Genomic DNA, 21257 nt, shown 5'->3' with positions numbered 1-21257 from the left:
GCAAACAGGCCATCTTTGCCGAGTGCCTGGACCGTGGCTCTCGGCAAAGCATGTTGTCACTTTGCCGAGTGTCATGGCCATTGCACTCGGCAAAGTGGCTGAAAACAGCTTTTTTATTTGTTTTTGACATCCCATCCAAACAAACAGATATATATATATATATATATATAACAAACATCACCAACATCACATATATATCATCAACAGCACATATATATCAGCAACACCACATATATATCACAAACATCACATGTCTCACAATATATCACAAATAAGTTCACAAGTAATCCAAGTGCTCCATCATCTACAACCATAATTGCAAATAGAAGTACCATTAACAACCACAAGTATCATCACCAAGATGGTCAATGAAACTGATTTGGTGAAGGATTCGCTGAAGCATGAGGATCGTTCGATGCCGCCGATTGATTCTGCACAAAGGAGAAGAGATTGCATGTGTGAGACAAGATAAATATATACCATACATGAATAAAACTTTCATACTCCACTAGGTTTGACCGTAAGCATGAACATACAAACTAAAACATTTATACTCACAGGAGTAGAATAGTGAGGAGGTGGAGGTGGAGCGAATAGCGAAGGTGGCGGAGCTACACCCGTAGCGGCGCCAATACTTTGCATGTACTGAAGAATCTCCACCATCCTCCGCTGCTCGGCCTCCCGCTCGGCCTCCACCCTCTCCATCGTCGCCTGCATTTGCTCCCGTATCCTCCTCTCTTGTTCCAGCTGGGCCTACAATATATTCACCCTAATGTTACAATAATGCAAAGGAAAGGTATGAAAAAACCAATGAACGACGAATAAACCAGGAATAACCTCGAGTGCCTCCACCCGGTGGTGTGAAGTGTCCTTCCGAGGTCGTATGGCCGGGCTCGTGCTCGTGCTGCTTGCTCGAATCTGGGAGAGACTGGGAGTAGCGGCCGAGTCGATTGCGCCGTCGCCAATCCAGTATCGCCCATGCTTCTTGCCTCCTCCCACCCTCATGACGACTTCTCCATCAAGGTCCTCGGTGCTCGGATCGTACTCTGGCCCATGGACCTCCCTTGCCATCGATGTGTACTCACTAAGGCGGTTGTGGACGGTCGCATTGCTGTACGCCTCGGGCCCGTCCTCCGGGTTGTAGTCGACGTCGGACGTCGCCTTGCCCTTGTGGGCCATAGCAAATGCCTTGAAGATGGAGCAAGGCTGGCCACCATGTGACGCCGACTGCGAGAAAAACAGCAAGATGATTAAAAATCATGCAGAATTGAGCGTTAGAATAAATAAATGAATTCGCGTACCCATGTTTGTGCGTATCCGCTGAGGTTGCGGCTGCCTTGATGGTGTGCTACACCTGGCATCATCAAACGCCGCTCCCGGCACAAGTTGTGCGTCTCCTCCCACTCGCGTGAGCACCACTTGTCCACCATCTGTTCCCAGCACTGGGGATGCGCGGCGCACCAATAAGGAATCATCTACAGGCCATCAAGTACATGACATATCAGAAGATGAAATTAAGCCTACTTAATCTCAAAAGGAATCAGTATTAATGTTCTGTATTTACCTGCAGGTACTGGTCCCGGGTCAGCGTCATGGTTCTTGCGTCCCTTTTGGTGACCTTCGTTCCAACGACGGTCCCGTGGTAAGTTACGACAGCCTGGATGCGCGCCTCGTAATGCATGTCCACGACGAGTTTTTTGCAGCATTTGGTAGCCACCGCATCCGCCCTGGCCTCATGTCCGTCCTGGCATCTAAAGAAATCCTGCATACAAACACGAGGTATCCATTTATTATTTCAAGAATGTCCAATAAATACGATGTATTGAGCAATGTAGTGCGAGGAAGACTTACCCACAGCTCTTGCTTCACCCGCTCCGCCTTGTTGTTGAATACCCTGCGGGCCCGATCTGCAGCATCGGGGGCGGCGGCGTAGTGGTCAAACGAGTAGGCCGGCCCCGTCACTCCGGCGTACTCAACCAGGCCAGGGAAGTGCTCCTTGCACAGAAGACCGAGGATGCCATTGACTTGGCGTGTGTGAGCACCTCCACTCGCCACAATCGTCCAGTTCCTGCCCAAGTGATTAACAATCGTCCAATTTCTATTTTGATATTCAACATATCATATAAAGTAGTGATAACATCTAAAGTTACTTACTTTTCCCCCTCGGGTCGAATCAGCGGGCGTCTCTCACGAGGTATCGGTCGCTGAGGGAGGCTCGCGGGACCTCGCAAGTAGACGCTCGACGAACTAGAGGAAGCGGAACCCCCTGCTGTCGCCTCCTCCAGCGCGTCCTCCTGCGCCTCCTCCTGCGCGTCCTCCTGCGCCTCCTCCTGCGCGTCCTCCTGCGCCTCGGCGTCCTCCTGGGGCACCTGCTCCTCCTCCTCCTCCTCACGCGACTGGGCGGCAGGCGACGACTCCCTCCTGCAGCTGCTCCTCCTTGTCCTTCGGTACAAGGACGTTAGCTTCCTCATCCCACCGCCCACCATCTTTGTTCAATCACCTGCAATTAAAAAGAGTAAACCAATAAGCACAGATAAACAAGAAGTACTTAGAAAGAGATGCAAAATAAACAAAACGTAATTACAAAATAACATAGTATTACATGTATTAGAAATAATCTTCATGATCGGGATTAGCTGGATCATAAGTCTCATCATCACTATCAATCATGTCGAAATAATCAACACTATCCGAATGAGCAATGTTGCCATTGTCATTGTCTAAATGTAATCGCTCAAGCATTTGTAAGTCCTTCACATTTTGCACCTCATCTCCAACGTCCTCTTCAATAACCGTTTCATTGTCTACTTCCATTCCGATCGCTTCGGTTAAGTCTATCTCAAACCTCCCTTCTAGTCCCTCTTCTTGAAAGAACTCTCCGTCATATGTGTTTGGGTCTAAGTTGTAATCTTCATCGTTTGGGACAGGCACTTTACCGTGTGGCGATACCCTGTGCACAATATCCCAACCCTTAAGATGCCTTATGGTTTGACACGCATATGGGAGATAATAAACTTGCGTGGCCTGTTGGGCCACAATATAGACATCGTCTCCTGGTAAGACGGAATCCTGTCGAATTTCGACTAGCCCAAGATTACAATATGTCCGTCTCGTTACTTCAGGATCAAACCAATGGCATTTAAATATGACGGGATTAAAAGGTTTGGAACCATGAAACTTGAGTTCGTATATTTCTTCAATTCTTCCATAATACTCGACCTCATCAACGCCGGGCGTAAAAACTCCGGAACTTGTGGTTCTTCGATTGGGCCGACTCTGCTCGTAGCTTGTTGTGCGAAAGCGATATCCATTCACGTCATAACCAGAAAATGACCTGACCCTATAGGCAAAGCCATCGGCAACCTGTCTCAACTCGGCACACATAGACGCATCCCTCTGGCCCTGCAAGCTCAAGCAGGATACATCGTTATATTATTCGCACGTACGAGTAACTTGGAATGTCAAACTACGTACGAGCTAAATTGGACGGTACCTTCCGTTTGAACCAAGAAATGAAATCGGGCATTCCATTTCCCGCACCCTGTCTAAGAAGGGTATCTACCTGCTGCGGGGTAGGATCCCTTGATTGACGCCAGAATTCATGAAGAAATTCCCTGTACCAACGAGAAACAAGGGGGTTGGATGCAGAATAGTGACGGCGTATTTAACAAGTTCGTTGAGAACTTACTGCATGTACGGTGCCACTTCGTCAAGGTTGGTCAACACGTATAGCATGATATGGCGCCACTCTTCATGATTCAAGGTCTTGGGGGTCGATGCACTTGCGCTTCCGAGTTGGCCTCGGAAAAGGCTGAGGTTCGATTCATTTTCGCCAGCATTGTAACGAGGGGGTGGATTATGCACGCTAGGGAGGTTGTCACCATAGTATGTTGTTGTGAAGTTCGCCACCTCCTCCAGAATGTATGCCTCTGCAATGGAAGCCTCGATTTTGCATTTATTTCTACATTTCTTTCGAAGAACCTTTAGACATCTCTCGATTGGATAGCACCAACGGCCCTGCACGGGCCCCCCCATTCGTGCCTCGTACGGGAGGTGCAAAATCAAATGCTGCATCGGATTGAAGAAGCCGGGTGGAAAGATCTTCTCCAACTTACAGAGCAACACAGGTGCCATTCTTTCCAAGTCAGCAATCACGGTCCGAGATAACTCCTTGGCACAAAGCTGGCGAAAGAAATAGCTCAACTCTGCCAGCACTAGCCAGACATGCTCAGGGACATAGCCTCGAACCATCGCCGGAAGAAGCCGCTCAATCCATATGTGGTAGTCATGACTCTTCATCCCTAAGACTCGCATAGTAGATAAGTTCACTCCCCTCCTCAGATTAGCTGCATACCCATCAGGGAACATTAAAGTCTGGATCCATTCTAGTACTTCCCTCCTTTGGGGCTTGCTCAAGACAAAATCGGCCTTAGGCCTTCTCCATGTCTTGCCGCGACTAGGAGGCTTCATATGTTGGTTTGGTCTATCGCATATCGTTGCCAGATCCACTCTAGCCTTAACGTTGTCCTTTGACTTGTCAGGAATGTCCATGATTGTTGCCCAAAGTGCCTCGGCAACATTCTTTTCAGTGTGCATTACATCAATGTTGTGTGGAAGGAGAAGGTCATCAAAATAGGGGAGCCGAGTCAAGCCCGACTTATGAGTCCACATATGTTGCTCACCATATCCCACAAAACCACCTTCTGGATTGACCTCGAGACCATCTATCTGTTCACGAACCGTGGCACCAGTCATTATCGGTGGTGCAGGGTCTGTCACTACGACACCTTTCGTAAAGTTCTTGATGTCTCGTCTGAATGCATGGTCAAGAGGGAGGAATTGCCGATGTTTGTCGAACGATGAATACTTGCCACCCTTCTGCAACCAAATGAACCTCAGACCTTCCTTGCATACTGGGCATGGGAACTTCCCGTGAACACACCAGGCGCAGAATATCCCATACGCCAGGAAGTCATGCAGGGAGTAGTGGTACCAAACATGCATTTTGAAGTTTTTCTTTGTAGCTCGGTCGTATGTCCATACCCCTTCCTCCCAAGCACGGACCAATTCATCAATCACTGGCTCCATGAACACACCCATATTATTCCCTTTAGCAGCCACGCCAAATGCCCGTTCCAAGAAAGCATCGGTCTTGTCAATCCATTCATTGGTGACCTGACCCTGACTTGCGCGGCCCGTGTACATCCACTCACGGTCCTCCATCCTCTAACATATATAGCGGCGAGTAATATAAACATCAATTGCATCTACACGACGTTCCTACTATCTAATAGGTGAGGATAGGTCCTAATCCCACGCGAGGATCCGTAGATGAGGTTAGTTTCCATGCTCTACTCCTATTCGAGACAGAATTTCGGCAGCACCTCCCCGCTGTTCTCCAAATACACGTCCTGCTAGGGAGAGTGCGTATTCGGAGAACAACAGGGAGATGATGCCGAAACTCTGTCTCGGATCGGAGCAGACCATGGAAACTAACCCCACCTACGCATCCGCGGGCTGTCCAAAAAACGTGGACAATTCGAAACAGATACGGTTTTAGATATGGAAATATCTGCATATTTCCAACCGTATCTCTTTCGAACGGGAGACGCCTAATTGGGTTACGTGATCTACGACCATGATACGGAAAGAGGGGTTATACCTAGGGTGGCGGTGGAGTCAGGCTAGCGGGGCCGTGGCGGGTCGGTGCAGTGGCGAGGTGACGCGGTGCAGGCAGACCCGCAGCGGCAAGGAAGGCGATCGGGGTCGCCGAGGTACTCCGGCGCCGCTCCGACTGGCTCTTCTCTGCAAAAAAAGAAACATAAAACTGTCAATACAAAATTTCGGCAGCACCTCCCCTGCACGGTGAGGTTTCCAAAACCTGCAAGAAAACCAACGGCACGATGGCCGACATGCACAAGTAATACCATCACTACAAATACCGCAACTACTAGTAATACTACGACGACGACGACGAATGGCATACCTAGTGGGCGTCGTAGGGCAGCGGTGGTGAAGGGGTCAGGGCGCCGGTGGACAAGGCGTCGGGGACGTGGCAACGGCGGCCGGGGCGCCTCCTCCTCCTCCTCCTTCTTCTTCCTCCTTCTTCCTTCTTCCTCCTTCTTCCTCCTCTTCCTCCTTCTTCCTCCTCTCCTCCTCCTCCTCTCTTTCTCCTCCTCCTCCTCCTCCTCCTTCTTCTTCCTCCTTTCTCCTTCTTCCTCCTCCTCCTTCTCTTCCTCCTTCTTCCTCCTCTCCTCCTCCTCCTCTCTTTCTCCTCCTGCTCCGGCGGCGCTGGCGCGGGCGGCGCTGGCCCGGGGGCGGCTGGGGCGGGCGCGGGCGCGGGCGCGGGCGGGCGCGGCCGGCGCGGGCGCGGGCGCGGGGGCGGCGCGGGCGCGGGGGCCGGGCCGGCTGGCGCGGGCGCGGGCGGCGGCGGGGAGGTTTTGCGTGTGTGCGGTGCGTGGGCCGGCCGGGGGTTAAATCCCCCCTTTGCCGAGTGCCCCCGATCTGGCACTCGGCAAAGAGGGGTTTTCTTTAAAAAAATTTAAAAATCTTTGCCGAGTGCCCCCGATCTGGCCCTCGGCAAAGAGGGGGTTTTTAAAAAAAATTTGAAATTCTTTGCCGAGTGCCAGACGTCCTAGCACTCGGCAAAGAGGCTCCTTTGCCGAGTGTCATTTTTTGACACTCGGCAAACCTTAATTGTTTTTTCACTTTTGACCTCCAAACTTTTTCTGCAGTCCTCATACAATACCTGGTACTCCATGTTCCAATGTGGCACATTTCTCGGATTTTTTCTATATTTCTTTAATTTATTTCAATTAATTGAATTTTCTTGGATAATTCAAATTATAACTGCTAGTCATTCGAATAATGAAAAAAAATGAATGGAAAAATGATATTCATGTTATTTAGTATAATGTGAGGCAGTATCCAGGAACAGACCACAAATTGTGAACATCTTGTTCACGAAACATGACCACGAACTTGCGGGCGAGTTGTTTTTAAATTGTATAAAAAGCAAACGAAGTCCGAAAATCATGAAACTTGTCAAGATGTAATGATATCATATGTGGAGGCTGTGATAAAAATTTGAGAAGGTTTTGCGCAAGTTGTCACGTACGATGCTTGCAAATCGAAGAATCTCCGAAGAAACCTGGATAAACTTCTTCGGTTTGCAACGGTTACAAGCATCGTACGTGACAACTTGTGCAAAACCTTCTCAAATTTTTATCACAGCCTCCACATATGATATCATTACATCTTGACAAGTTTCATGATTTTCGGACTTCGTTTGCTTTTTATACAATTTAAAAACAACTCGCCCGCAAGTTCGTGGTCATGTTTCGTGAACAAGATGTTCGCAATTTGTGGTCTGTTCCTGGATACGGCCTCACATTATACTAAATAACATGAATATCATTTTTCCATTCATTTTTTTTCATTATTCGAATGACTAGCAGTTATAATTTGAATTATCCAAGAAAATTCAATTAATTGAAATAAATTAAAGAAATATAGAAAAAGTCCGAGAAATATGCCACATTGGAACATGGAGTACCAGGTATTGTATGAGGACTGCAGAAAAAGTTTGGAGGTCAAAAGTGAAAAAACAATTAGGGTTTGCCGAGTGTCAAAAAATGACACTCGGCAAAGGAGCCTCTTTGCCGAGTTCTTTTTCTCTGGCACTCGGCAAATAGCCTCCACGAACTTGCTCAAAAGTGAAAAAATAGGGTTTGCCGAGTGTCAAAAAATGACACTCGGCAAATTTCCTCTTTGCCGAGTTCTTTATTTGTGGCACTCGGCAAAGAGCCTCTTTGCCGAGTGCCAGATGTTTGCCGAGTTCTTTCTCTCTGGCACTCGGCAAATGGCCTCTTTGCCGAGTGCCCGATAAAAAGCACACGGCAAAGTCTGGGACACTCGGCAAAGAAGCCGTCTCCGGTAGTGCCCGTGGATGCCGCCGACCACCCTTTCAACTCTTTCGGTCCCCACGAGTGCGTTCCGTTCTTCGAGTACGGGCTCTAGACGAGCGGCAGGGTACCGGACCTCGGCGCACTCCCGGACCCGAGGCTCTTTGCCACGCACGTCCCGTTCCCGGCGCCGCCGAGGTCCGTCGTGGCGTCGGGCTGCAAGGTCGTGTACGTGTGCCGCGACCCCAAGGACGTCCTGATCTCGCTGTGGTACTTCATCAACAGGCTCAGGGCCAGGGACGGGATGGAGCCCCTCTCCGTGGAGGCCGCCGCCGAGCTGTTCTGCGCTTGGGGCCGTACTGGGACCGGAAAAAAAATTCAGCGAAATTTGCTAATTTCGGCCCAAAATGAAATTGGCCCACCTCAGTCAAATATTCTCAACCCAATTTAAATGGATCCGATCTCAATCGATAAAGCGGTCCAAACTCATTCCAAATCTAACCTTAACTCCCCAAATGTGCAACCGGCTTTCACAAATTTTATTTTTTTTCTTCACCTTATCCTCCTGCCTCTCTTCCCACTCGAACGGCCGAGCCTCCCTCGTCCATTCCCACCTGAGCAGTGGCGGCGTCTGGACCACGCAGGGCGGCAGCAGCTAGACCACACGACGGCGAGGGGCTTGAGACACGAGGCACGCAGGCGCGGGGCACGGCAGCGTAGGCGGGCATGCAGAGTAAGGCGAGACGCGACAGTGATGTGGGCACAACACATACGGTAGGGTAGATGGCCGACGGCAGGCTGATACGCGGCAAGGACAGCGGAGCCCTGATGTCATCGCTTCCAAGCAGGATGCCATACTTGGATTGGTTGTCGAAAACAATTAGATTGTTAGTAGTAGTGCATTTTGTGCTTGTACTGGAGTAGAGTTGCCTTGTGAAAGACATATGAATGAATAGTTATCCTTTTTAGGTGAAAGAGAATTAGAGAAAATAGGCTTAATCTCTTGTGTACTAAGTTCCACTTGTGCTGTATGAACGGCTTTCTCTTAGCAATGTGCTACTTATGCCTAATTCATGTCATGTATTCCATTTCTGGTGCATCTCAACTAGTTGTATAGGGCATTTCATATCCCGAAGGAAAGGTTGAAAGAACACTGTCACTGGCTCATTGATCATGCACTGGATGCACCGAGTTGTCATATACTTTACATGAATTATTTTACAGCAACACGTATGAATATTTTTACTTGGAAACTACCTGTTTGTTGTCATATACTTCATATAAGTTGTATTCATATAAAATTATGCCTTTGTGAATTTTTAGCGGAGCTGGTGCAAGCAGTTCTAGCAGAGCCGGAGCTGGTTCTCCAATTGTGCTTACTGATGTAGAAGCATAATCCACACCTATTGTTGCCGGTGAGAGAGGTACATTACAATTTGGATCGCTGGATGCATAATTTTTATCGGAGCCGATGCTAATTCAATGTGTGGAATCATGGTTTCAGTATTGGACAAGGATTTAGATGTGGGTTTTATGGCTTGTACAAGAAATCTTAAGGTGAGCATCTAGCTGGGATACCGGGTGATATTGTTAGTTGCCATCATGTGACAAGTGAGGTGAAGCATGCTATATGGAAAAGGCATAAAGAGGGAAATTATACGAGGAAACAAATAAAGAAGAGCAAAAGGAGGCTGGAAGATAAACTTGTGGGGGAGATGGGTGGAAATTAACATATCTATGTGCTAAGCGATGAGGAGGAGCAGGTTCAGATGACAAAGTCATTATCATTGAGAGATTATGATTTTCAACAAGAAGCGGAGATGAGAGGTTTCACATTTGAGCATGGATCTGGTAGTTCTTTTACTACTGCCAATACTATAACACATAAGGGACATCCAAGTGTACAACCTAGGATCGACTCATTTGATGGAATTTCTAGTTCTATCTAGCCTAGGATTTGTTGTGTAAAATGCATAATAAGAGCATGGATACCAATATTCCAAAAATAAAAGTACAAAGCAGATCAACACATATTGATTAAACATGATCTTACCAGTAGTTCATAAGAAAGAGCCCTATTTATCATGTAAGAATAAAGTACTGAACAACAGGAAGATGTAAAAAGGATTGCTCTTAGATTTTTCACTATAGTTGGCCCCAAAACAACCCAAAACAACAAAGTTCTAGTCCCTAACTTATCAATGGAACATAAAAAATTGGGTATGAAACTAAGATTACACCTAGGAATAGAACCTGACTATCATTATCTGAAACTTAACAAGCCTTCTTGGATCGGACTAACAGTACAAATTCAGAATTACAGAAGGAAACAAAATCTGCAAAACTGAAATTAACCGAGCTGCAGACCAACAGATCAAGTATAGAATAAACCATCTAATTCTATAGCTCTAACAATTACAGTAGCACCTAATCCAGGAATTCAGGCTAGTAGACGGTGCACAGAGAAACAACAAAGTCCCCAACTCGGTATACAGGGTTAGACCAGAGAATCGTAAACCATAAGACTCAGACATTGCATAGATTAGCAAGGTTATCAGAGAACTACATTGGTTCTATCTATTGTACTCAAATATCTAATCCAGTTTCAGTGCATTTTATCATCATCGAGTAGTAAAGCATAATCAACCATACTGTTCAGAACAAGGGAGGAGGCGAAACTCACAGATATTTTTCTGAAATGCAATGATAACAGAGGCTAGGCATGGCTCTTCAGCTGTTGTTCCAAAAATCCTATTCACCGCCATTGCCACCAGCGAGAAAGACGGAGATACAGAGCCTCACCGCACCACGTTGGCACGTGCAGGCAAGCCTCAGCGTTCACAACTCCAATAAGCACCAACCCAAGACTCCTCCACCCAATCCCTTCCAGCTCTGAATCACCAAACCAAAGCCTGAGCTCCACTCGGGTCCAACTCAGAAGGTGATTCCCAAAACCAAAAGAGAGATTAGTGAGAAACCAAGAAAATGGAGGGATTTTCCAAATCGGCCCACAGGGAAGAAGGAGCCAGCCTACATATATACACAACGACGCCCTCTATTACCCCACGACCTCCCAAAGGAGTCAGAGGTGCGGTTACGCCGCCGCTGTCAAATGGTTGTCGCCTCTCTCCCCTGCGCTCTCACTTTCTCATGCACAACCCTAGCGAAATTGAAGACACATAAAAACCACCGCATGGGCCTGGGCCATGCCAAAAGCAAATGGACCTCCAGTCCAACCAACAAAAAGGCCCAAGAAATATTAAAATCCATATATTTCTCAACAGGATTGACACCACCTTGAAGCAAGTCATGATAGAAAAACTTCCACAAGCTTGGGCCAAATGGTTTCATGCAAATGATATTCTGGGGGTAAAGGCCAATTATCCTTATTTTCAAGCAGCAATGAGATTGACTCAAGAGTTAGGCATGACATATTGATTGTTTACTATGAGTGACATCGACGTGCCATATTTGGATGCTAACTGTAAGGACATTGAGGAGGCTCTTGAGGACTTTAAAAAAGATCGGAAGAAATAAGGTGTCATAGTCACATGTGACTCATGGACAGGACCCACGAGCATGAGCATTATCAACTTCATGGTGTATTGCCATGGGCACATATTCTTCCATAAGCATGTTGTGCATATTGTCACAAACAATGGAGCAAACTACAAGAAAGTATGTGACAAGATTGTTTTTAGTACCCCTATATTGTTTGGCAGCCATGTGCCGCCCATACCATCAACCTCATGTTGAAGGACATACGTAAATTCTCCAAGATTGATGATATTGTTTCAAGTGCTAAAAAATGTATCAATTTCCTACATAGCCACAATAGGCTACATAATGAGATGAAAAGATGGATTGGAGAAGAGATAGTTCGATGGAATGCCACCCGATTTGGATCTGTCTTCATGTTCCTCTAGAGTTTGTGGGATAGGAAAGATAAATTCCGACAATGGATGGTATCCGATGAGTGGAGGAATAATGACTGGAATAATAGGTAAGGTTTCAAGTATGTTGAAATCTACATGATAAGTACTCGATGGTGGGATGAATTCAAAGGTGACCTAAACAAAGTTGGCCCACTCTATTCAGTACTACGCTATATGGATGGAGATGAGGGAACAATTGTTGGTCTAATGACAAAGATGTTAAGTGCCATTAAGGAGATAGAAAGCTATTTGGGTGAGGGGACATAAAGATGAAATAAGTACATGAGAATGATTAAGGAGATGGTTCAATATCTTTATGTAGCTACATTCATTGTTGCCGGTAAGGAAAAAGTATCTTCATTTCTAGTTTTTCATCATTCCTGTGCAACATAATTAATGTTATATTCCATTTTCTTGTAGTTACTATCCTTGATTTAGTAGGGCACAATCGGCTCCCCGTTCATGAGGATAATGACTATGTGAGAGCACTCAAAGAGGCAATTGAAAGGCTAGCAGACTTGATCAAGAGTGGGGTCAAGGCAACAAGACAAATATGTGCCTTTACATCCTATGAGGGAAAGTTTGATGGAAAAATACATAAGGGTGCAGTAGGCACAATGCCAGCAGGTATGTCCCTTTGCATAAACAAATCATGAATTTCTCTTTTTTTTTTTGGTATGAGCCTTTGCATAAATAAATTATGTCTTTTTCATTTTGTAGCTAATTGGTGGTTATTGTTTGGGGGTGAGACAAATGAGCTGCAGAAGTATGTCATTCACATCGTGTCACAGTGTGTTTCGTCCATTAGGTGTAAGCGGAATTGGATCACTTTTGCACTGGTTCATACAAAGGTGAGGAGTCGGCTTGGTTATGAAAAGATACTGAAGCTTGTGTATGTATGCCACAATTTGAAGCAACGCCTCAAACAAGGTGTGCTAGGGAAAAATCACGCCAAAGAGAAGGAGATTGATCCATGGGCTATGTTGATGGATGCCACATTTTTTTATCAATCAAACCCAATCATGGAATGGTTGAACAAGCCGAGAATTGAAGAAGATGATTTGTCTCTTGACGAAATCCTTAGTCGATCAAGGAAGAGGAAACTTGCTAACTTGCGAAGGATTAATAGGAAGAAAGGCAAAGTGGTTGTGGCGGATGAAGAAGATGACTTCATAGAGACTGAAAATGACACGGATGAGGGCACTCACCTGGTAGTCCCGCTTATGCCGAGTCTGGTGATTGTAGCTCAGTAGGAGACACCGACAATGATGACCACGAAGATAACTTTGACGAAGCAAAGGCATGTGATGGTAATTACTTGTGCGTGCCTTTATTTCCATAGGTAATACTACATGTAATATTTTGGCCATAGAAAAGTAATTGAAGAAAAGCAATCAACTGAGGATGTCACGTAAAGGATAAACGTGTTAGGAAGAAGAAGAGGGAGAAAGGATTTCTCTACTAGCTATCACCAATATGTAGTTGTATCCAAATTCCAATATGTAGGTGTTTTGAAGAAGATAGCAAGGGCCCATGAGAGGTTCAACGGGATTTGTGTGGACTTTTATCAACTTTATTGGAGATTGGATTGTGATATGACCTTTGTTATGAATTATGGACTGTATGAACTATGGGTTGTAATGTGAACTTATGGACCTTTGATCTTTGTTATGGTCCTGTGATGTTTGTATTGACTTTGATATTCCCACTATGGAGATATGAATGAGTATAGATAATGTTACTCTGGATATTCTTTATTTGCAAGTTTAATTTGATTGATTGTGATTTATATCACATTATTACCTTTTCGTCAAAATATGCTATTAAACTGGGCCTCAACATTCTAGCTTGATGAAATTTTAGCTGGAATTTCGTTCAAAATTATAGTGATTTCGGTCAAATTTTAGACAAAAGATTTGGATTTTGTTTGGATCACCTTGTCCGAATTTTTGAAATTTTGCCCGAATTTCATGGATTTGGGTGATTTTGCCGGTGAATGAAAAAACACCGATTGAATTTTTTCCCTGACTGAGACCACGTGCTGGCGCGCGCACCTAGCATCAGTTTTTTTACTGGTGAATAAATTTTACTGGTGGTTAGTGATAAATATTATTTATCGGATATGTTGGATATATTGGATAAAATTCAAATAAATTTAAATAAAATTAAAATAAAATTTAAACAAAATATCGGTAAATATGATAAATCCGATATATAGGATATACAGGCCGAATTTTTTTAAGTGCCTGGCGCGCCCCGAGGGGCTTCTGTTCTTCAGGTACGAGGAGTTGCAGAGGGATCCCGCGGCGCACGTCCGGAGGCTGGCGCGCGTTCGAGCTGGATGTGATCATGGGCGGCAAGACGGAGCTCGCGATCGGCGCGGTGGTGAACAGCTTTCTTCTGCTGAACCATCCGTCTCCGGAGACGGACCGCTTCCCGGGGGCTCCGGCCTCACGGTGTATTTTCGGACCGGCTTGGCCCGACCCAGTCAGTCTAGGACGTACACTGCCTGGAAGTTACGAGGACTCCTCCTTCCCTTCACCCCCGTAGGTACTGCACCTCCGCTGTCTGTCAGTCTGTCTGTCTGGCTCTGACCCCACCGGCTCCTCTCGCGATTTGGCCCCCAATTTACAGAGTGGAAAGTAGCAGGACATACTCCCTCCTAATCTCATAATTAATCATAAATTATGTTAAGATTAGAACGAAAGAAAATGCTTTAGTCCTTTGCCTTCCAGCTGTTGCATATGATGTGAGGCCTCCCTCTCCTTCCTTCCACTGCAGTTGCATCAATTTAAAATGTACTCCTATTATTTGCTCCATTGATAAGCAGCAGAAAATCATCGACTAACCATTGGCTACCAAACCAAACCTTACTCAGAATCCGCGCCTCTTGACCTGCGGATTTCGCTGTCGGTACCATTAAATTACATTTCGTTGATTGAAATGGCTATTAGATTTTTTTCCACACATTTTTTTTTCTCTGTCACTTCTAATATTTTGAGGGTGACATGCCATTGTTACACCGAAAATCAAAAGGGAGAAGGAAAAGGCAGGGCAAGAGAAGGGAAAGTAGCTAGGAAGGAAGTAGAGATGCCAACCGCAAGATGCTGTGATCTCTGCTCATGAGATCACCTAGCAGATCGGTAATGAGCTTCATCATGTTTCACTTGCCTAATTCGAACTTGTTTCTCCACTAATCCGATCCCAAGAACTCGCATATTTTTGGCTGCAGTGTGCGGAGCTGAAGCCCCGTCAAGATCAAGGTCGCCTATGGATGGAGATCAGAGGAGGCAAGCCGCCGCGGTCACACGGGCGCGCGAGCAGAACAGCCCGGCGCGGCGCCTGATCGCCTGGCTGCAGCTTCTTTTCAGTGAGTGGACTCGTTCTTGCGCCGGTTCAATCCATCCTAGAAGAATCAGACGAGCTCGCTCGTGATCCACCGATGTATCGGTTCTCGATCGTCTCCCTGTGCAGAGGCGTTTGTTCATAGGTACGGCAAGCTCGCAAGGTGGGACGCGGCGGGGCGCCCCGTGTTCGTCCTCTTCGCGGCGTTCTTGCTCCAGAGGAGCCTGCGCCGCCGGTACCTGTCATGGAAGGAGTCGTCGCAGCTGCGGCTGCGGGCCGCCGTGGTCACCGTGCAGGCGGCCGTCAGGGCGATGGCGGCTCGCCGCGAGCTCTCGCTCCGGAGGCAGGCCAGGGCAGCCACGCGCATCCAGGTAGCACACAGTGATCAACCCTTTTTATGGCAGCGTGTGGTTGCAGGCTTCAGCTCTCGTACAGTGGATTTTAATTTCTCGTCGTGTCGGAAAAAAGGCGCAATGGCGTGCTCACAGAGCAGTGTGGAGCTACCTGATGACGAAGAGAGCCACCCTGATCTGCCAGTGTGCTCTGAGGCAAAACATTGCGAGGAGGCAGCTCCTGAAGCTCAGACTGGTGTGCAGCCCTCATTTTCTCCTACTCTCAGTTCTCAAACAATGCCCATTTCATTGTGCTCTCTTCTTGTGATGTAATGCGACTGCTTCGTCTCCATGTTACATGGACAATGGCAGGCGAATCTTGAGAGGGAAAGGCTGGATGAGATGTGCACGCTGCGTGAGATGGTGGACGTGCTCCAGCAGGCTGTCAATGACGCCGAAACGAGGGCCATTAACGAGAGGGAGGCGGCGAAGAAGGCGATAGCGGAAGCGCCCCCGGTGATCAAGGAGACCGTGGTGATGGTTGAGGACACTGAGAAGGTTAACTCGTTGAACACCGAAGTTGAACGCATGAAGGTCTCTCGCACCAGTACCATTCAGAGATTGTGCAACTGTTTATGTGAAATCTGATCTCTGAACATTCAAGATCAATCGGTTGTCGCTTCGTGGTGGATGCAGGATTTACTGGGAGCAGAAATGAAGGAAACCTTTGCTGCGAAGAAGGCGCTTGCCGTAGCTGAATTGAGGAATGAAAAGCTGGCCAGGTTGCTTGGAGTTGAGGAGGTTAAGAACAAACGGCTGCAAGATTCCCTAAAAAGGTTAATTCCCGGGTTCACAATCACACAGGACTTGCCTTCTCTTTTTGCGCAATGCACTCTTCCTGTGAGTTCATGATGGAAATTCTATCGTTTTGCACGGTTGTTACATAGGATGGAGGAGAAGGCATCCAATCTAGATGAGGAAAACAGAATGCTTCTACAGGCTGTGGTGTCAAACCCTGCTATCAAGTCGCCATCGAGCGAATACTGTGAAGCGCCTAATACTCAGGTACCTTCTGTCAGCCTTCACCAAACTTTCTATACCGAATTATCATTCCCAGTACAAACTAATTCATATTTGTGTATGTGTATGCTGACAGGCAACTCCTGACAATGAGAAAGCAACAAATGGTGTAGTGAAGCCCATCATAGTGGATAGGGAGGATAATATCCATGTATGTATGAGCCTACAACGATTTTGATCAATAAATACTTTTGTGGGCTGCATGCCTAACTTGAAATGATGGATTCTATCTAGGAGAAAAGTGCTGAACAACTTAGCTCAAATGGTCATGAAGCTGAGAAGCAACAGCAAGTATGACGCTGGCTCTGAACTTTTCAGTTCTAGTAGTTTTGCAGTTCATGCGATGAGTCTGAGCATTTTTTTTTAATATCTCAAAACATTCAGGAGCTTCTGATCAAGTGTATATCTGAAGATCTGGGTTTCTCGATCGGTAGGCCTATCGCTGCGTACCTCATCTATCGATGTCTGGTCCACTGGAGATCATTTGAAGAGGAAAGAACCCTGGTCTTTGACCGGATTATTCAGAAGATCACTGCTGCGCTTGAGGTATCTGGCAGATGATATGCATTTTTGGTTAATAAGAAATGTATACACAATTTAATATTCTTCACTACTAGACGCGGGATAACAACGACACATTAGCATATTGGCTGTCCAATTCATGCACACTGCTGGTGCTTCTCCAAACGACTCTGAAAACCAACGGGGTAGCTGCTTTGGCTCGTCAGAGGCGAAGAGCATCACCTTTGAAGGTGCCACAGGTAATGTTCAGGAATTCCAGCTCTGTGTGCTCAACAACTCAAGTGATGTTGTTACTAGATTCTGAAGTCTGAACTCACTTCAGGAAAACCAAGATCCTAGTCATCCTGACCGTCCAGTTTCTGACGGACGGTTGATCGGTGGACTAGCCGAAGTTTGTCAGGTTGAGGCCAAGTATCCAGCCCTTGCATTCAAGCAGCAGCTCACAGCATTGTTGGAGAAGGTCTATGGAATGATCAAGCACAACTTGAAGAAGGAGCTATCCCCACTTCTCAGCCTGTGTATTCAGGTAGTATTCTGCACGACTGCACCTTTAGTTCTCAAGCAACTTCGCTAGTAAGAATGCAAGTCAAGACTGAAAACATTCTTCTCTAGGCACCACGAACATTCGTCGTCAGTCCCAGGGGATCATGTTCTCAAGGAACAGATTTGGCACAGCAAGCTTCTATGGCACATTGGCAGAGCATCATTAAAATCCTCACAAATTCTCTCAACGTTTTGAAATCAAATTATGTATGTACCAAAAGCCCAAAAGTATAGTACTAGCTACTGTTCGTCATTGAAACACACTTCATTGAAGCCTGATTATTGCATTGCAGGTGCCTCCATTCCTGATCTGCAAGTTGTTCACTCAGGTTTTTTCATTTATCAATGTGCAACTGCTTAACAGGTATGCACCTATTTACCACTCGCTCATAATTTTCAAAACTGGCATCATGAACTCATCTAACATTGGTTCATTTGTAGCCTTTTGCTACGGCGAGAATGCTGTTCATTCAGTAACGGAGAGTATGTCAAAGCTGGGCTGGATGAACTAGAGCATTGGTGCTTTTGGCTAACTGAGGAGGTGATCACTTCTTCACATTGTTTCAGTAAACCTTTCAGATGGCAGTTGCTAACCTTCACCTGTAGCTGTAAACAGTATGCAGGCTCGGCCTGGGATGAGCTGAAGCATATCAGGCAAGCAGTCACACTCTTGATACTTGAAGAGAAGCACAGCAGGAGTCTCAAAGAGATCACAGACGACTTTTGCCCAGTAATTTTTCTGAACCTTATAAACTACTACTTGATCTTGTAATCATCAAGAGCAAGTAGCATACCTACTTTCTCAAGCTAGTGACAAAATTGGATGTGTTTTGTCGTACCGATAGGCGCTGAGCATGCAGCAACTGTACCGGATCAGCACGATGTATTGCGACGACAAGTATGGAACCCTGGGCATTCCATCAGAAGTGAGTGATCCCAATTCCCAAGGCATTCCTGACAAGAACTTTCAGGCTTCCAATTGTTCACTTCGGGGACTGAGATATGTAACCTGCAGGTCGTCACGAGCATGCGAACCAGGATGATCGAGGGCTCGAGCAGTCCATCGGCGCATGATGACATCAACTCGTTCCTCTTAGACGATGATTTCAGGTTCCATTTTCTTTCCTTGACCCCCATATCGGTTACCTGATGATCCGTTGATCCTTACCGAGAGTGCATTGCTGATCGTAGCATACCGTTCTCCGTCGACGACATCGCCAAGCTGATGGTGCACGTCGGCGCAGCAGACATGGACCTGCCGCCGCTGATCCAGGAGAACGACGGCTCCAAATTGGGACACTGAATCAATGGCAAACTGATCGACGCACCTTTTTTTTCTCGTGTTCTGGTGATGTACATAGCGCGTGATATATACCACAGTTTTGAGATTTGAGTTTTGAGTACATATTGGATTTGTTTTTTCTTTGACTGGCCCTTCTTTCTCTTTCACCAGAGTGCCTGATTGTGTTGCGTGTGTATGATACAGAACAGAGCTGGCATGTAAGCCACGAAAGAACAGAAAGAAAGAGCTGAGTTTGATCTTCCATAAGGGTGATGCTTGCAAGTCAAGCAATCCTGCTGTATTCTGCCATGCGTGCTCTGAAATTGTTGAATCAGTGTATTTTTTTTTCTTCTTCATGTTGCTCGTTTTCTAGCTGTGACAGCTAACTGTTGAGCATCTCTTTCGCCCAAAAAAAATGCTGCGCATCTGTGACAGAGGTTAGTGACTTGTTGCCTTGTCTGTACCTTGCTGTCCTGTCAGTGTGGTTCAGAATTGGCCAGCGCATGCGCATGGATAAGTGATCATGACAAGGAGCTTGAACCGCTCCTTCATGAGTTGGGGCAAGGTTACTGACAGTCACTGGCTGACAGCGATGTAACAGTAGCACAGAGGGTAAGAACAAGGCTCGGTCGCTCATATCTTTGTCAAGACTCTGTTGTCGAAGAGACGAGGCAGAACAGAACAAAAAAAAAATATTTGTCCACCGTCACAGTAGTGTTCTCACGAATGAATATCGCGCCACGTTGTTCATGTTCAAGCGGCCACCCAAGAACTGAGGCACTGATTGATTCTGCCGCAGTGTACGATGTACTCTGATGTGCATGCAGGCTTCACCGTTGGATAAAAAAAAAATCGACGCTTCAGAATAGCCATTTCTTTCTTCTTTTCTATCTGAGACACTATTTGCTTTCAATCGGGCACCGCCCAAAGCACGAACACTTGGGAAGTTGCAGATTGCAGTCCATCACAGATCAGATAGCCTTGCAAACAGGCCCCCCGAACAAGAGAGGGTCGCTTGCGTGTTGCCTCACCACGAAGCTGGGAATGCGGTGCCGTGCGTAACGCGACCATCACACCCATCTGGCAGTCATGACCATCCCTTTCATTCGTGTTGGTGTTGGGGGCGCCAAAGCCACGCATGTATGTAGGGACATTTTCTGGGTCATTAGATCGACTTGAAAAATAAATTAACAATTTACTTTTACCTAATTAATTTTAAAAAATAAATTAAATGGTGACTCAGAACTATTTATTAAATACCTATTTATATCCATACATGTATGCATGCAGTTGGTGTGGCGAACAGCTGCCCATCCAACTGAACCATTCTGTACATCTGCTGATCTTCTACGTCAGAGCAAGCCGTGATGATTGATTGCACGGTTTTTTTCAAATAAAGGGCAGCGGCAATAAACCAAACGGTTTTTTTCAAATAAAGGGCAGCGGCAATAAACCAATTAATCTCTCATCTTGCGATGAACAATGAGGGGAGCTTCAACCAATATATATGCAACAGTATAATAACAATCATGTACATAAGATTTACGTGAAAAAGGCTCCTCAATGTGAGGAGTAAAAAACCACGAGACCAACCAGTCAACTTCAACCTTTCACTATGATCAATAACAAGTATAAGAAGTCTTCTCTAGAGCTTCTAGAGGACTACAACAGCAGCAACACCTTTATCAAATTACAAATTTGACATCATCAACAACAACAACTACTCTTTAACATGAGTTAATAAGAGATAATTAACTCAGGCAAAACATAGAAGATTGATTATGTTCCCTTCGGTTATCAGATCATGTCTCACAAACCACAAGTCCGTGGTTTGGGTTCCCCTATTTTCAGGTTGCCAATCTAATCGGTGGCAGCGGATTTGTCTTATGGGTCGTCGGCATGTTCGACGATGCCAGGTCCTGGTTTGTCATGGCAATAGAGGCGACGGCCGATGTTCTTTCATCAACATTTTCGTGAACAGGAGTATGTCAATAGGACTACGCTCGTTTGTTTGCTTATTTTTTGGCGTATCAATGTGTGATGTATCTCCGTTTTGCTCTGTTGGATCTGTTGCTGCCCTTCCTCCGGAGTCTCTGCCTCCACGCGCTGATGCGGTGGTCCGGCGAGCTTTACAGCGGTCGGCTCCAGTGTTGCTCCTAGAGACTTTGGTTTCCTTCTGTAAGTTTGAGTTTCTCTAGGGACCTTGTTGTAAAACCAAAGTTGTAATCTATGATTCATAATACATTCAAGCCCTGTTCACAAAAAAAAAAAACAGGTCCACAATACACAAAATTTGGAAGGCTTATAGTTCCCC

General features: G+C 46.1%; 2 protein-coding genes across 3 annotated transcripts; one reads left to right on the top strand and one right to left on the bottom strand.

Annotated features, from left to right (window-relative positions):
• Positions 1-2429: 2429 nt before the first annotated feature.
• Positions 2430-4363, bottom strand: LOC133905560 (uncharacterized). Its single transcript, XM_062347385.1, has 2 exons — positions 3494-4363; positions 2430-3402 (listed from the first exon to the last, which is right to left on the bottom strand). Exons 1-2 carry the CDS (start codon positions 3524-3526, stop codon positions 2608-2610), a joined length of 828 nt encoding a protein of 275 aa, XP_062203369.1. The 5' UTR covers positions 3527-4363; the 3' UTR covers positions 2430-2607.
• A 10246-nt stretch (positions 4364-14609) lies between these two features.
• LOC133905531 (myosin-17-like) lies at positions 14610-19272 on the top strand. 2 transcript variants are annotated; one of them, XM_062347347.1, is made up of 19 exons: positions 14611-14982; positions 15072-15209; positions 15314-15555; positions 15653-15772; positions 15889-16110; positions 16213-16352; positions 16464-16581; positions 16673-16747; positions 16831-16887; positions 16981-17142; positions 17214-17357; positions 17441-17644; positions 17731-17868; positions 17955-18025; positions 18103-18202; positions 18278-18391; positions 18507-18587; positions 18677-18771; positions 18853-19272. In XM_062347347.1, exons 2-19 carry the CDS (start codon positions 15110-15112, stop codon positions 18962-18964), a joined length of 2295 nt encoding a protein of 764 aa, XP_062203331.1. In that variant the 5' UTR covers positions 14611-14982; positions 15072-15109; the 3' UTR covers positions 18965-19272. The 2 variants fall into 2 exon arrangements, with proteins under 2 accessions (XP_062203338.1, XP_062203331.1); XM_062347354.1 differs by lacking the exons at positions 18507-18587; positions 18677-18771; positions 18853-19272 and having other exon boundaries at positions 14610-14982; positions 18268-18392.
• Positions 19273-21257: the final 1985 nt, after the last annotated feature.

Source organism: Phragmites australis, chromosome 2, assembly GCF_958298935.1.
Source record: "Phragmites australis chromosome 2, lpPhrAust1.1, whole genome shotgun sequence".
Taxonomy (NCBI): Eukaryota; Viridiplantae; Streptophyta; class Magnoliopsida; order Poales; family Poaceae; genus Phragmites; species Phragmites australis.
Note: the sequence above shows the minus strand (reverse complement) of the source record. Positions and strands in the feature narration are given on the sequence as shown.

Excerpts from the sequence above, each read along its gene's own strand:
- LOC133905531 (XM_062347347.1), top strand. The coding sequence starts at position 15,110 with ATGGATGGAGATCAGAGGAGGCAAGCCGCCGCGGTCACACGGGCGCGC. Across the intron at positions 16,888-16,980 it reads AAGCTGAGAAGCAACAGCAA|GAGCTTCTGATCAAGTGTAT; the intron begins GTATGACGCTGG and ends CAAAACATTCAG. Across the intron at positions 17,645-17,730 it reads TTCTCAGCCTGTGTATTCAG|GCACCACGAACATTCGTCGT; the intron begins GTAGTATTCTGC and ends ATTCTTCTCTAG.
- LOC133905560 (XM_062347385.1), bottom strand. The coding sequence starts at position 3,526 with ATGCCCGATTTCATTTCTTGGTTCAAACGGAAG. Across the intron at positions 3,403-3,493 it reads TTTCTTGGTTCAAACGGAAG|GGCCAGAGGGATGCGTCTAT; the intron begins GTACCGTCCAAT and ends TTGAGCTTGCAG.